Source organism: Garra rufa, chromosome 15 (assembly GCF_049309525.1).
Source record: "Garra rufa chromosome 15, GarRuf1.0, whole genome shotgun sequence".
Taxonomy (NCBI): domain Eukaryota; kingdom Metazoa; phylum Chordata; class Actinopteri; order Cypriniformes; family Cyprinidae; genus Garra; species Garra rufa.
Genome location: NC_133375.1, coordinates 42,710,522 through 42,726,661, shown reverse-complemented (window position 1 = coordinate 42,726,661; position 16,140 = coordinate 42,710,522). Strand labels below are relative to the sequence as shown.

General features: G+C 36.3%; 1 protein-coding gene across 1 annotated transcript in view; it reads left to right on the top strand.

Annotated features, from left to right (window-relative positions):
• The window catches only part of efna5b (ephrin-A5b), a 131,503-nt gene that overhangs the window by 96,035 nt on the left and 19,328 nt on the right, over window positions 1–16,140 (top strand). The window contains exon 2 of the mRNA XM_073819676.1: window positions 4,588–4,880. Coding sequence (XP_073675777.1) covers window positions 4,588–4,880 — 293 coding nt within the window. The remainder of the gene's footprint in view (window positions 1–4,587; window positions 4,881–16,140) is intronic.

Genomic DNA, 16,140 nt, shown 5'->3' with positions numbered 1-16,140 from the left:
GTGATTTTCTCAGTATTTTGATTTTTTTGCACCCTCAGATTCCAGATTTTCAAATAGATATATCTCGACCAAATATTGTCCTATCCTAACAAACCATATATCAATAGAAAGCTTATTTGTTGAGCTTTCATATGATGTATACATCTCAGTTTTGTAAAATTAACCTTATGACTGGTTTTGTGGTCCAGGGTCACATATATATATATTGTTATTGTTATTGTTTATTGTTATAACAATTGTAAAATAAAAAATTAAATACATACTGTTTTTAAAATAAAAGCAAAAACTTACACATTAATACATTATAAAAAATTATAAATAATAATAATAATATTTTATACCTGTACTTTAGCATACATATAAGTGTAATTGCAATATAGTATTTATTGATGTATATTTATTATACAGTATCTATATATACAGTGTGTATATATTTTAACATTTTTCATAACGTACAATTATATATATATATATATATATATATATGTAACTATTTGCAGATATATTAATTTTATATTATGCATACTGTATATATACAGTATATATAATTATTGTTATTAATTAAATATAAAATTATTAATAATACTAGCGGTTATATTAGATTTTTTAAATTAAGTTTTAGTTTTAGTTAACAATAACAACACTCAGTCTAAATAAGATGCATTTTACTGAAGTTAGCGCTGATTTGCTTCCAAAAACTCTTCTGACTTGTTTGCCAAGCGTCGAAACAACTCCAACGTGCAACACAAGAAATGATCTCATTAATCACAAAACAAACCAACATGTCCAAATGCATGCCTGATGTGTTTACGGATAACATGCGAATCTGCAATCGTCTCACAGATGCCCTTATTTGGTTCTCAAAACATGTAAAAATGAGCAACGGTAAGCGTTAAAGAGGATGACCCCCGACTCCAAACCAACGTTTGTCGTGTTTTGCGTACGTGCATCACCTGAAAACACTCTTAACCTCATCTTCTAAACTAAACAACCTCGTTCCTGCGGTTAAACAGCCATTTTTCAGGCAGGTCAAAGTTTTAATTGAGAATCAGTTAGAGAAATGGCCTTGTGGAAACTTTTAATTGAAATTCTCCATCCTTGAATTCCACCGAAGCAAAGTTAAAACTGATTCCATCGTTGCTTTAAATCTGAAATCAAAGCGTGCATTGAATGACGATGCTGCTGGCGCTCGTCTCTCTTGTCCTTTCGCAGCCCAAATAAATCACAGGGTCAAACGGGCCTAAACTGAAGAGCGCTTGGTCTGATCCAAGCCAAATGTATTCAACAACACAGAGAAAACATCTCCTCGTTCAATCTGCATTACCGTCTGCGTCCGCTCACACACTCGACTCAATTAACAAACTTAATAATCCTCTTCTCAATTACGGCACGCTTCATTAGCACCTCCTCTCTCACCCGCTGATGTTGGAGATGTTGTGGAGGTGTAAACAGCGAGGACAGACTCGTAGCAGCCCACAATTAACACACGCCACAGCTCATCAACACCACACAACAAACCGCAGAGCTTTATCCCTAATAAATACATTCCACATGTCAACAAATTGCTACTGAAGCATGAAAAGTGATCAATGGATACGCAGCTAAAAGCTCACTTTCTGAGAAGGTTCTTTCAATGTTATAAACAGACATCTTCTGATAAGATTAATAAAACATTTATTCAACGTTATCTGGTAACACTATCACAACCTTAGCACAAAAATGTTACATACGTATTGTTCATGGAACGTTCCATTTTCAAAAGTTGCATCGATTTAAATTATTTAATGCACACGAGCTGATACTAATAAATAATTTTAAAATATTGTGAAACATAGATTGGTCATCAAAGATATTTAAAAAAATATTTGTATATTTTTAATTATTATTATTTTTTTTAAATATTTTTTACTTTTAGATGGTTTCATTTTAGATTTATTTTAGACGGATAATACTTTTATTAACTTAATTGGAATGTTAGCAAAATGCTCTTTTTTGAGTGCATATTAAATTTTCAATACAAAAATAAGCTATAAAATATCTAAATAATCTACTTTTCACATCAGTATAAATAATAATAAAAATGTAAAAATATTTTTAATTGTATTGTTTTAATTAAAAAAATAGTTTAAATATAGTTTTTTAAACTACTTGCTACTCCTTTTAGATGGTTAATGCTTTTATTAACTTAGTGGGAAGGTTTGTAAAATGTTATTTTTTTAAGTGCTATAAAATCTCTAATAATAATAATAATATGCTTATTTATTGTATGTATGTATATAGTAATAATATAGTAATTAATATAGTAATTATAAATAAATAAATATATATATATATATATATATATATATATATATATATATATATATATATTGCAATGTATTTACTAACACAGATTATATATTACTGTATATAATTATATATCCCCATGTTTGCAAATTTTTGCTAAATTATAAAAATTAAAATTGAAAATTCCCTTTATCTAACATTCACATAACCAATAAAAAATAAATAAATACACTAAAATAGTTTTGCTTTTGGAAGTAAATGCAACAGAGGTTTACTGTAAAAACCGAGGTTTGGAAATATCAGCTTATTTATAAAATATCATTTCATAGACACACTTCAGAGCAAACTGAAGGAGCTTGCTGTCTTTTGAACTTTCATAAACAATATTTCAATAGACTCAAATGAAAATCACAAGCTTTTTCTCTCATCTCCAGCTCTGTATGAAGAACGGCGGCTCTAATTGGTTACAAAACAAATATTCAGTAGACGCTGCTTCTGAAGATCTCACGCCAACAACTGCAGAAATACAGACAGACTGTTGAAAATGAATATTACGTTCCTCTGGATGAGAGAGAATAGAGTTGCAGTATTTCTTTTGAAACCCTGGGATCCTGAAGATTATTCATATGAGGAATGTCCTGTAAAGTCTAGTGAGGTTTTAATCTGTTTTTATTTGTTATTGATATCACGCCGGCCACACATAAATCCTCTGCTTTTCCAGGAACCTCTTGGCGATCGTGAGACTTTGCACAGTCTATTTTAACTTCAATTCTACCACTGTCTTTCAAAAGAAATACAGTCAGACACAAACATCCTGGATTCAGATTTGTGTGGAGCATGACCTGATTTAGCTATAATAATTTCAACAAGCTCGAAGCACATTTACCGTAATGCACTTACAATGCAAGCTGTTTGTATTTTAATTACAGCACATATTAAATATTCAAAATTAGCTAAAGTCTCTAAATACGCCACTTTTCATTTTTTTTTACATCCGTCTAAACAACAATAATGTTTAGAATAAAATTACTGCTATTAATAATAATGTTACACAATATATACTTAATAGAAATAACTTGAAGTACTACAATTACAAAAAAAACACTAAAATGGTAACACTTTTGAAAATAGCGTTCCAATAATTCATGTTAGTAAATAATATAAAAATGTAAAGTATTTTTACAAAGCTTTAAAAAGCAAAAAAAAAATAAATAATATATATATATATATATATATATATATATATATATATATATATATATATATATATATATATATATAATAAACTATAACAAAAAATATTCTAAAATTAAAATACAATGAAAAAATATACATAGAGAGTTTAACTACAATCACTAAAACTAAAAAAGGAGAAAAAAATGGTATTATTATATCTAAAACCTAAAAAAATCTAATTATTTTTATAAAGCCTTTAAATATATATATATATATATATATATATATATATATATATATATATATAGTTTAACTTGAAGTACTACAATCACTAAAACAAAAACTAAAATGGTATACTTTAAAATTCCATTGATTCTTCAGGTTCATAACTAATATAAAAATTATTTTTTTTATATATTTTTACATATTTAAAAGCAAAAAAATAATATATGTATATATAATTATAAAATATAAATTATAAAAATCATAAAACCTTTTAAAAGCAAAAATAAAAAATTATATATATATATAATTAATTTATAATTTATAAAACTAAAATACAAAGAAAAAATTATATATAGTTTAACTTGAAGTACTACAATAGTAAAAAAAATAAATAAAAAAATGTATATATTATATATATATAAACTTTTCGGATAGTTCCAAGGCAAAATTCTCGTTTCTGTTTAGATTAACTCTGAGTACTACAACCACTAACTAAATTAACTAAAACAGTAATACTTTACCATTAGTTAATGTTAGTAACTAACAATCAACAATATATGTTAAAATATTTGTTAATCCTTGTTAACCTTAGTTAATAAAAATACGACTGTTCATCGTAATTCATATTAGCTCAGGTCTGAAAGATTAAAAATGTATATTTCAAAATATTAACAAAAAATGAATTAGTATATCAGTGACACTCATATATCACTGTCTTTATGAGCATCATCTCAGATTCACTGGAAGATCGTTTTAATTTAGAAAAGCATTAATTTCAAAGCAAAGACTCTGTTTCAGTTTCATTTTCCCATGTGCAAATGTAATCTATCACACATTTCTCTTTGAAACAGGATTGTTTTCTGACCTATCTTTCTCTCTCTCTCTGTGTGTGTCCTGCAGGTTTCACCGTGGAGACTATCACATCGACGTCTGTATAAACGACTACCTGGACGTCTACTGCCCGCACTATGAGGATTCAGTGCCTGAGGAGAGGGCAGAGCGCTACGTCCTCTACATGGTGAACTACGACGGCTACAGCACGTGTGACCACACCGCCAAAGGCTTCAAGCGCTGGGAGTGCAACCGGCCGCATTCGCCCAACGGCCCGCTCAAGTTCTCCGAGAAGTTCCAGCTCTTCACGCCTTTCTCGCTGGGCTTTGAGTTCCGACCGGGACGAGAGTATTACTACATATGTGAGTATGAGATCGCACATCACAGATCGACTTTACAGCTTTTACTAGAAAAGGAATGTTTAGTAAAAGGTTTGGAATTTTCAAACAGGAAGTTTGAAAATTCAAGCCCTAGTGCTAGACAAGTTTCAGTGCTTAAAAGGCATATAAAAATATATTTTTCTAAGAAAATGACCGAACGTTTCGGTAGACAAGACCCTTCTTCGTCGGCTGGGATCGTTTACAGCCATTTGAAGCTGCATTTAAACTGCATTTAAACGGCATTTTGAAGATTCAAAAATCGGGGCACCATTTAAGTCCATTATATGGAGAAATTTCAAGAAATGTTCATCTCAAAAAACATAATTTCTTGACGACTGAAGAAAAAAAGACAAACATCTTGGATGACAAGGGGGTGAGTAAATTATCTATAAATTGTTGTTCTGAAAGTGAACTACTCCTTTAACCTATGAGTTTTTTTGTGATATTTTGAGACTTTTTCTTGTTTTAGCACTTCTTGTTTGAAAATTCTGATGTATTGTGGAAAGGACTTTTTTTTTTTATATTGCAACTATGATGTTTGCAGTTTGACATAATCATGGTTGACCATTGTATTACTATCATTATAGCGTGATTCTCCAAAAATCACACTATTAAAAAAAAAAAAAACAGTAATTACATCAATTCAATTAATTAAATAAAAACAAGAACATATTAGCTGTATTAAACTGTATTCAATAATATAATTATTATAATATAAAATTATATTTAATATTATATATTAAATTATATATTATATGAATTATGTATATAAATTATTATAGAATTTTATATTTTAATTATTATATAAATTATATATTATTATAATAAATTATTTTACAATGGCCATAAAATGACTATTGTATTTTGTTCTCCAAAAATCACACTATATAAAAAGGAAAAATCTGTAATTATGTAAATTAAATTAATTAAATAAAAAATAGGAGCATATTAGATGTATTAAACTGTATTAAATTATGTATAATATTATAATATAAAATTATGTTTAATACAATTATTAAGTATATAAATTAATATATAATATTATATATAAATTATTATAAATAATTTTACAATTGGCATAAAATGACTATTATATTTCTTCAAAAATCACACTATTAAAAAAGGCAAAAAAAATATTGTAAACGGCAATTACGTGAATTAAATTAATTAATTAGAAAAATAAGAACATATTAGTTGTATTAAACTGTATTCAATTATATATATTATTATTATAGAAAATTATATTTATAATTATTTATTAAATCATATATTATATTATGTATATAAATTCTTATATAATATTATATATAAATGATAAAATGACCATTGTATTACGTTCCTTAAATTTCAAAAACTCAAGTATTTCTATGTAGCTTACAACATGTCTGTCAACTGATGATTTAGTTACAACATCTAACCAGCTAACCACAAGGTATGTGTTTTTAGTCTGAAGTTATAGGTCAAGGTCACCATCAGCTGATGTGACCAATTAAACGTTCCGCGAACATGAGCATAATCAATCAGATGAATAATATAATTAAGAAATGCGCAACGATAGGGACGTCAGCATGATATAAAACACTATTAAAACAGAGTGTGACAGTTTTCATTACAGTCGCAATGAAAGCTTGACGGATGAACTGGGAAAGGAGGTTTTAATTGAACATTTGCTTAAATATTCCTGCCAGAGAAAGCTGACGTCTTTAACCGTCCCTAATTGCAGAATCATCTTTCTTAACACGGATATTAATAATAGCGACGACTCTATCGGCGTCGTAAAATATGGCAGCTAAAAGTGGGACGCCTCACACTTGAGCTTCAGCTTTGACTTTGTGTTTGGAATTATGTTCAACATGATTGTCGTGATGTATATTAATTATGATGTTCGCCAGAGAGACAGAAGCTGCCAAGATCTCTCTGGCAGGGGCTGAATAAAGACTCCGGCGCGAGACAGACGGATCCGTGGAGTGAGACAGAACAATCAGTCAGAGAGGGCAAACGTATTTCACAGATGTTCGCTTTGGACCGCGAGCGAGGATGATGGGACTCGTGAGAAGAGCGATATGCTGGATGATTTTCCCGTCCTCAGCAGCACCGGCTAGTCAAGCACATAATAACGGCTCTCCGCGTAACGAGGCCTCGGGACGCGCCGACGACACGAAGGTCCTGCAGGAGTCGCGCGCCAAGTTATGAGCGAAAACTAATGAGCTTCGCCTGTATTTTCATCTCACCTTGTCGACAGGTGTCCTTCAGCGAAGCCCTCGAATCGCATTTTCTTTCCAAAGAATATTGATTCACATTGATTTCTGCCCTCTCTGGATTTCATATGCCTTTCGTCCTTGAAAGCGAATCTCGAAATTTACAGCCTCCACGCGCTGAGAGAAAATATTGCATTTTCTTATAGGTTTCATGCAGTTGGGAATTATGTACAAATGGCTTTGTCACTGACATACAGTGAGGGAAATAAACTTTTATTACGGCTGAAATGAAACAACCTGCAGCCCTAAACGCATAAAACTTGATATGTGAGAAGTTGAAAATGCAAAAAACACCTGGATGAACAGGTGTTTCTGCTTTCGGAATATTTCTCCTTATCATGAGCATCTACAATATGCCGTCATGTTTATATCCCATTTTGCATGCTTGAACAAACCAAACTCTACCTGAAGTCTTAACAGCAAACTACAAAACCACCCAAAGCCATTTTAAAGGCAGCTGCACAAAAGCAAAAATGCCATTTTACCAAATGGGTGCCATTTGCTTCCAAAAAAGTCTTTTTTTAAGATTGAAGCTAGTAATTTACACAATATTAAAAAGTGGAAGATGGATGGATTTTTCTCAGTGTTGCTACCAAAACTCTTATGTCTTTTAAAAAGCATGTTTAAAAATATATCAACAAAAAGGCAGGTGTTTCTTTTAAAGGAACTGTTGGATTCATGCAGAGATGCTCACCTGTCTTTAACTTGGAGTCTGAGTCATGTCTGAAGTCTTTAACCTGGAGTCCGAGTCAAATCTTAAGTCTTTGTTGCTGGAGTCTGAGTCAAGCCTGAAGTCTTTAACTTGGAGTCTGAGTCAAATCTGAAGTTTTTGTTGCTGGAGTCTGAGTCAAGTCTGAAGTCTTTGTCGCTGGAGTCTGAGTCAAGTCTGGAGTCTTTAAATTGGAGTCTGAGTCAAGTATGAAGTCTTTGATGCTAGAGTCTGAGTCAAGTCTGAAGTCTTTAACCTGGAGTCTGAGTCAAGTCTGAAGTCTTTGTCACTGGAGTCTGAGTCACGTCTAAAGTCTTTAACCTGGAGTCTGAGTCAAATCTGAAGTCTATGTCTCTGGAGTCTGAGTCACGTCTAAAGTCTTTAACCTGGAGTCTGAGTCAAATCTGAAGTCTGAGTCAAGTCTGAAGTCTTTGTCACTGGAGTCTGAGTCACGTCTAAAGTCTTTAACCTGGAGTCTAAGTCAAGTCTGAAGTCTTTGTCACTGGAGTCTAAGTCAAGTCTGAAGTCTATGTCACTGGAGTCTGAGTCAAATCTGAAGTCTGAGTCAAGTCTGAAGTCTTTGTCACTGGAGTCTGAGTCACGTCTAAAGTCTTTAACCTGGAGTCTGAGTCAAATCTGAAGTCTGAGTCAAGTCTGAAGTCTTTGTCACTGGAGTCTGAGTCACGTCTAAAGTCTTTAACCTGGAGTCTGAGTCAAGTCTAAAGTCTTTTTTTCGCTAAAGTCTGAGTCAAGTCTGAAGTCTTTGTCACTGGAGTCTGAGTCAAGTCTAAAGTCTTTAACCTGGAATCCGAGTCAAGTCTGAAGTCTTTGTCACTGGAGTCCGAGTCAAGTCTGAAATCTATGTCACTGGAGTCTGAGTCACGTCTAAAGTCTTTAACCTGGAGTCTGAGTCAAATCTGAAGTCTATGTCTCTGGAGTCTGAGTCACGTCTAAAGTCTTTAACCTGGAGTCTGAGTCAAATCTGAAGTCTGAGTCAAGTCTGAAGTCTTTGTCACTGGAGTCTGAGTCACGTCTAAAGTCTTTAACCTGGAGTCTAAGTCAAGTCTGAAGTCTATGTCACTGGAGTCCGAGTCACGTCTAAAGTCTTTAACCTGGAGTCTAAGTCAAGTCTGAAGTCTTTGTCACTGGAGTCTGAGTCACGTCTAAAGTCTTTAACCTGGAGTCTGAGTCAAATCTGAAGTCTATGTCACTGGAGTCCGAGTCAAGTCTGAAGTCTTTGTCACTGGAGTCTGAGTCACGTCTAAAGTCTTTAACCTGGAGTCTGAGTCAAATCTGAAGTCTATGTCACTGGAGTCCGAGTCAAGTCTGAAGTCTTTGTCACTGGAGTCTGAGTCACGTCTAAAGTCTTTAACCTGGAGTCTGAGTCAAATCTGAAGACTATGTCGCTGGAGTCTGAGTCACGTCTAAAGTCTTTAACCTGGAGTCTGAGTCAAATCTGAAGTCTGAGTCAAGTCTGAAGTCTTTAACCTGGAGTCTGAGTCAAGTCTGAAGTCTTTGTCACTGGAGTCTGAGTCACGTCTAAAGTCTGTAACCTGGAGTCTGAGTCAAATCTGAAGTCTATGTCGCTGGAGTCCGAGTCAAGTCTGAAGTCTTTGTCACTTTTTTTTTTTTTTTTTACAGTGTGATTTTTGGAGACTTACACTGAACCAACACCATAACAATCATACCTAGAATATGAACATGATATAAGGGTTAACAGAGTATGTCGCTTGGGATCAGATCTGGATTTCGGAGCAGTTTCACTATTTTTTATTTATTTATTTATTTTTTTACTTAAACAGTAGAAAGCATCAAACAATTAAGGCAGTACAGTAATAAAAACAAAACGAAAAACTATTTTTTAAGGAGAGGGAAAAAAAGAGGAAAGAGGCAAAATAACTTGGTAAAGTTTATTGATATTTATTATTTATGTAAATAGCATATATACAATGTATACTATTATTTATTCAGTTTATTTAGATAGTTTATTTAGAACACAGATAGTTTCTAAGCAGCTTAATAGTAATAAACAGGAAAATAACTCTTAATATTGCAAAATTCAATAACTTTGAAATTGATTTTCACCTATAAAGCAATGTCATTATTCAGCTTAATTCAGCTCAGTGTTGATTAAATTCAGTTTAATAACAGTGTCAAGTTCATCAGTCATGAAATGAGTTGTTGACTCTATATTATTCAAATCAAGTGAAATGATTACTAAATATATGTCATGCAATAATGCAAGGTATAAAAAGTCAAAGTTATGTTTGCTGTGTATTTTTCATTTATTAGAGTGTTAGGTCAGAGTTCAGCGACTGTTGAATGTCTATTTTCATGGCTTGTTGTTGAGTGAGTGTTCACATGGACACTTGAGAATACAGAGGATCATTATGGTTGAGTGCTGATGCTTTCAGATGGTGGTTATCAGTGACATTTCTGTGAATCAGTGTTTGAAGAGACACTGCGTGTCTGAAGCAGTCGTAAAGGTGGTGTTCGGTAGAAATGTTATCGCTCGCTCTGATTGCGGCCATTTCTCAGTGACTGACATTATCACACGAGACTGTCACATCTCGCTCTAATAGCAGCAGCTGAGAAACACTCTGCAGGACTTTTAGTGGTGCTCTTAACTGATTTATACAATGCAAATAAATAAATGAATTCCTTTGTCTCTTGTATTCCATTGAAATTATCTAAAAACTCTTAAATCAACATTTACTTGAGAAGCAAACATAGTAGATCTAGATGGTAATGAAACCAGCCGGTGTGTGTTGGTGGGTTGCTATATATGTGATTGCTAGGGTGCTCTGTGTGGTCACCAGGATGTTGCTATGCAGTTGCCAGGGTGTTGCTAATGTATGTGGTTGTTAGGGTGTTCTGTATAGTTGCCAGGGTGTTGCTATGAAGCTGCTGGTGTATTCTATGTGGTTGCCAGGTTGTTGCTACTGTATATGATTGCTAGGGTGTTCTGTGTGGGTGGCAGGGTGTTGACATGAAGTTGCTAGAGTATTCTATGTTGTTGCCAGGGTGTTGCTTCTATATGTGGTTGTTAGGGTGCTCTGTGTAGTTGCCAGGGTGTTGCTATGAAGTTGCTAGTGTATTCTATGTGGTTGCCAGGTTATTGCTACTGTATGTCATTGCTAGGGTGTTCTGTGTGGATGACAGTGTGTTGCTATGCAGTTGCTATTTGATTTCTAAGGTGTTCTGTGTGGTCGCCAAGGTGTTGCTATGAAGTTGATAGACTATTCTATGTGGTTGCCAGGGTTTTGCTTTTATATATGGTTGTTAGGGCGTTCTGTATGGTTGACTGGGTGTTGCTAATGTATGTGGTTGCCAGGGAGTTACTATGTGATTGCTAGGGTGTGGTTGCCAGGGTGTTGCTATGAAGTTGCTAGAGTGTTCTATGTGGTTGCCAGGGTGGTGCTACTATATGTGGTTGTTAGGGTGTTCTGTATGGTTGCCAGAGAGTTGCTGTGTGATTGCTAGGGTGTTATGTGTGGTTGCCAGGGTGTTGTTATGCAGTTGTTAGGGTGTTCTGCATGGTTGCTAGGGTGTAGCTATGTGATTGCTAGGATGTTCTGCGTGGTCACCAGGGTGTTGCTATGAAGTTGATAGGGTGTTCTATGTGATTGCTAGGGTGTTCTGTATTGTTGACTGGGTGTTGCTAATGTATGTGGTTGCCAGGGAGTTACTATGTGATTGCTAGGGTGTGGTTGCCAGGGTGTTGCTATGAAGTTGCTAGACTATTCTATGTGGTTGCCAGGGTGGTGCTACTATATGTGGTTGTTAGGGTGTTCTGTATGGTTGCCAGAGAGTTGCTGTGTGATTGCTAGGGTGTTATGTGTGGTTGCCAGGGTGTTGTTATGCAGTTGTTAGGGTGTTCTGCATGGTTGCTAGGGTGTAGCTATGTGATTGCTAGGATGTTCTGCGTGGTCACCAGGGTGTTGCTATGAAGTTGATAGGGTGTTCTATGTGATTGCTAGGGTGTTCTGTATTGTTGACTGGGTGTTGCTACTTTATATGGTTGCCAGGGAGTTACTATGTGATTGCTAGGGTGTGGTTGCCAGGGTGTTGCTATGAAGTTGCTAGACTATTCTATGTGGTTGCCAGGGTGGTGCTACTATATGTGGTTGCTAGGGTGTGTTGTATGGATGCCAGGGAGTTATGTGATGGCTACATTGTTCTGTGTGGTCACCAGGGTGTTGCTATGAAGTTGTTAGACTATTCTATGTGGTTGCCAGGGTGTTGCTACTGTATGTGATTGCTAGGGTGTTCTGTGTGGTCGCCAGGATATTGCTATGAAGTTGTTAGAGTATTCTATGTGGTTGCTAGGCTGTTCTATGTTTGAGAGTGTCAGTAATGTCAGGGTGTGTGTGTATTACAGTCTGCAACCAAATATAACATCAAAAGCTCCTATTATTTATTTCTACATCCATAAAAGTACTTGCTGTGTCACATGTGGGTCAGCATTCACCAGCAGTGTGTTGTTTTACAAACGTGCCTGTGATTTTCATTATTCAGAGATTTGTAGTGTGATCTCTTGACAGATTTTTACCGGTATTACAGCTTTTTGGAAATGTGGTTGTATAATGAGGATTAAAATGACAAATAGCTGTGTGCGAGATGAATAAGATCCCATTGCCTGTTCTTTCACCGCGGTCAATGAGGTTTTCTGTTTTTATACTGTTTCCACTTGAGCAGGTTAATCAAGGCATGAGGCGAAATCAAACCGAGGATGTAATTCATCATTTTTTTGTCTGTCAGCTCTCTTGGACAGGAGACGATGTCCATCAGGAGGGATTTCTTATCTGAGACAAACGCTGTTTTTCTTTCTGCACTGATGTTGAGAGACGGTGAAAATGGAAAATGCAGGAAGCTCACATCTGCAGCCCATTGAGCCGAATACAGTATGAGCCGTGAGAGCGTGTCTCTCTGAGGTCAAAGGCCATGGCACGCTGCTGACCCCCCACCTAGAAATGCTTAAGATGGCATCTTTTTCTAATATTGTGAATTTAAAGATGGATTTTAATCTCTCAAGGTCTCCAAATCCAATATTACAGAGGGAGTCAGTGGATGAGAGGAGAATGAATCACATTTTTTTGTCTGACGCGAGTGGAATTGGAAAATCTGGATGTGATTTGGAGTGTCAGGATCAGTGTGGGGGGTTTATGACCTCACGGACGTTTATTAAATCACGGTTTACCCTCTCTGGCGACCGTCTAGCGACTGCAGCAGTTTTGATAGATGCTGTGAGAGATGCAGTTGCTATCAAGGTTGGTGCCATTGAGAATTACACTGGGAATGACTTTTATATTCCTGAATTTGAATAAGAACAGAATTGGAATTCAAATCTGAATATGTCAGCATATGAAGTTGATTTCTGAAGGATCATGTGACACTGAAGACTGGGGTAATGATGCTGAAAATTCAGCTTTGATCACAGCAATAAAATACATAGTAACAGATATTTACATAGGAAACAGCTATTTTTAATTCTAAAAATATTTCACATTTTTACAGTTTTTACTGTATTTTTGAACCAATAAATGCAGCCTTGGTGAGCATAAAAGTATCAACCCCAAATTTTCTAATTCCTCTTCCTTTCATTCCAGTTCGGCATCCTGCATGTTGTGGTCAGTTCCATTTAAACACTCACAAAGGAAGCCCATTCTTAAAATCTGTATTTTGCCTGACCCTGGTTGTCATGGTAACGCTCAGCCATTTGCATGAGCGCAGTGATGTAGATCAGTTTAATGACAGACGAGCTGAGTTTATTATATTTTCTGTGTGTGAGCCGCAGACGGGGCCAGCACATCTCTCACGTTCATGAAGACTCCTGGTGTTTCATGGCTTCTCCCGCGGTGTGAAGGAGCACGTTGACCATTATCGTGCCTTTGATGAATGGAACCTTCTCCTTCTCTTTGTTTTGTTTCGTCTGATTCCCTTCTGCGTCCTCTGGGTCGCAACACTTCCCGATGTCCCGCTGTTTTCCTCTTCCTGTGTGTGTGACTGTAACATTCGGTGGCTCGCGGCCCAGACCTGCCCGCCTGCCAGACAGCATCTTACACTTACTGAAAGACACTGCCAAAGAGCGTCTGTGAGCAGATCATCAAACACACACACACACACACACACACACACACACACACACACTCACCAGAGGCTATGAACTTCCGGAGACCATGTCTGTGAATAGCATCCGTGAGAATTCTCCTAATGTGTTTTCACTTTAGATTGAAATGAGATCTGTGTGCCTGCAGATCTGCAGATGAACATGAACTCAGGTGCATTAATAAAAAAACTGTGGTTGCCAGGGTGTTACTGTATAGTTGCTAGGGTGTTCTGTGTAATGTTCTGCCTAGTTGCCAGGGTGTTGCTTTGCAGTTGCTAGGGTGTTCTGTCTAGTTGCTTGGGTGTTACCAGGGGTTGCAGTTGCTATTTTGTTGTGTTGTCACAAGTTGCAAGGTTGTTGCTACGCATTAGTAAATAACATGTTTACAGTGGTTGCCAGGGTGTTGCTAGGGTGTTCTGTCTACTTTCCAGGGTGTTACCAGGGGATTGCAGATGCTGAGTTGTTGCTATGCATTAGTAAATAACATGTTTACAGTGGTTGCCAGGGTGTTGCTATGTGGTTGCTAGGGTGTTCTTTCTAGTTGCTTTAGTAAATAACATGCTTACAGTTGTTGCCAGGGTGTTGCTATGTGGTTGCTAGGGTGTTCTGTCTAGTTGGAAAGGTGTTACCAGGGGATTGCAGTTGCTAGGTTGTTGCTATGTATTAGTAAATAACATGTTTACAGTGGTTGCTAGGGTGTTCTTTCTAGTTTCTTTAGTAAATAACTTGCTTACAGTGGTTGCCAGGGTGTTGCTATGGTGTTCTGTCTAGTTCCCAGAGGTGTTACTAGGGGATTACAGTTGCTAGGTTGTTGCTATGCATTAGTAAATAACATGTTTACAGTGGTTGTCAGGGTGTTGCTATGTGGATGCTATGGTGTTCTGTCTAGTTTCCAGTGTGTTACAGTTGCAAGAGTGTCTCTATGGATCAGTAAAATATGTTTACAGTGGTTGCAGGGTATTGTTATGTGGTTGCTAGGGTGTTCTGTTTAGTTGCTTGGGTGTTACTATCGGTTGCAGTTACTAGGTTTTTTGCTATGCATTAGTAAATAACGTGTTTACAGTGGTAACCAGGGTGTTGCTATGTGGCAATAACCACTGTCATTGGTGTGTTCTAACACTGTCATAGGTGCATCAAAAAATAAGATTGTTACAGTGATTGCCAGGGTGTTGTTATGTGGTTGCTAGTGTGTTATGTCTAGTTTCCAGAGTGTTACAGTTGCAAGAGTGTCTCTATGGATCCGTAAAATATATTCCAAGGGATTGCAGTTGCTAGGTTGTTGCTATGTATTAGTAAATAACATGTTTACAGTGCTTACCAGGGTGTTGCTGTGTGGCAATAACCACTGTCATTGGTGTGTTCTATGTGGTTGCTAGGGTGTTCTGTCTAGCTGCTAGGGAGTTGACAGGCTGTTGCTATGCAGACACCGGTGAATTATATGTGGTTGCTAGGGAGTTATATGTTGTTGTTAGGGTGATCTGTCTAGTTGCCAGGGTGTTGCAGTTGCTAGGGTCATGCCATGCAGATACTATAGTATTGTGGGTGTTTTCCAGGGTGTTGCAAGTCTGTTTCTAGGGTGTCCTGTTTGGCTCCCAGGGTGTTGCTATGCAGTTGCTGGGGTGGTCTACATGAAGTGGAGTCCTGCCTGCAGCTCTGTAGGTGAACATAAACTTAGGTTCATCAATAAATAACATGTTCACAGTGGTTGCCAGGGTGTTGCTATGTGGTTGCTCGAGCATTCTGTGTGTTTGCTAGGGTGTTCTGTCTGGTGCAGTGGCTAGGGTGTTGTTATGCAGATGCTAGTGTATTCTGGGTGGTTGCCAGGGTTTTGCTATGCAGTTGCTTGCATGTTCTGTTTGGTTGCCAGGGTGTTGTTATGTAGTTTCTAGGGTGTTCTGTTTAGTTGCCAGGGTGTTGTACATGGTCTGCATGAAGTAGAATTTGTGTGTCTTGCCTGCAGCTCTGCAGGTAAACATGAAATCAGTAAATAGCATGCTTACAGTGGTTGCCAGGGTGTTGCTATGTGGTTGCTAGAGCATTCTATGTGGTTGTTAGGGTGTTCTGTCTGTTCTGGTCAGTTTCTTGCATGTTGTGTTTGGTTGCCAGGGTGTTGCTATGTGGTTGCTAGGGTGTTGTACATGGTCTGCATGAAGTGGAATCCGTGTG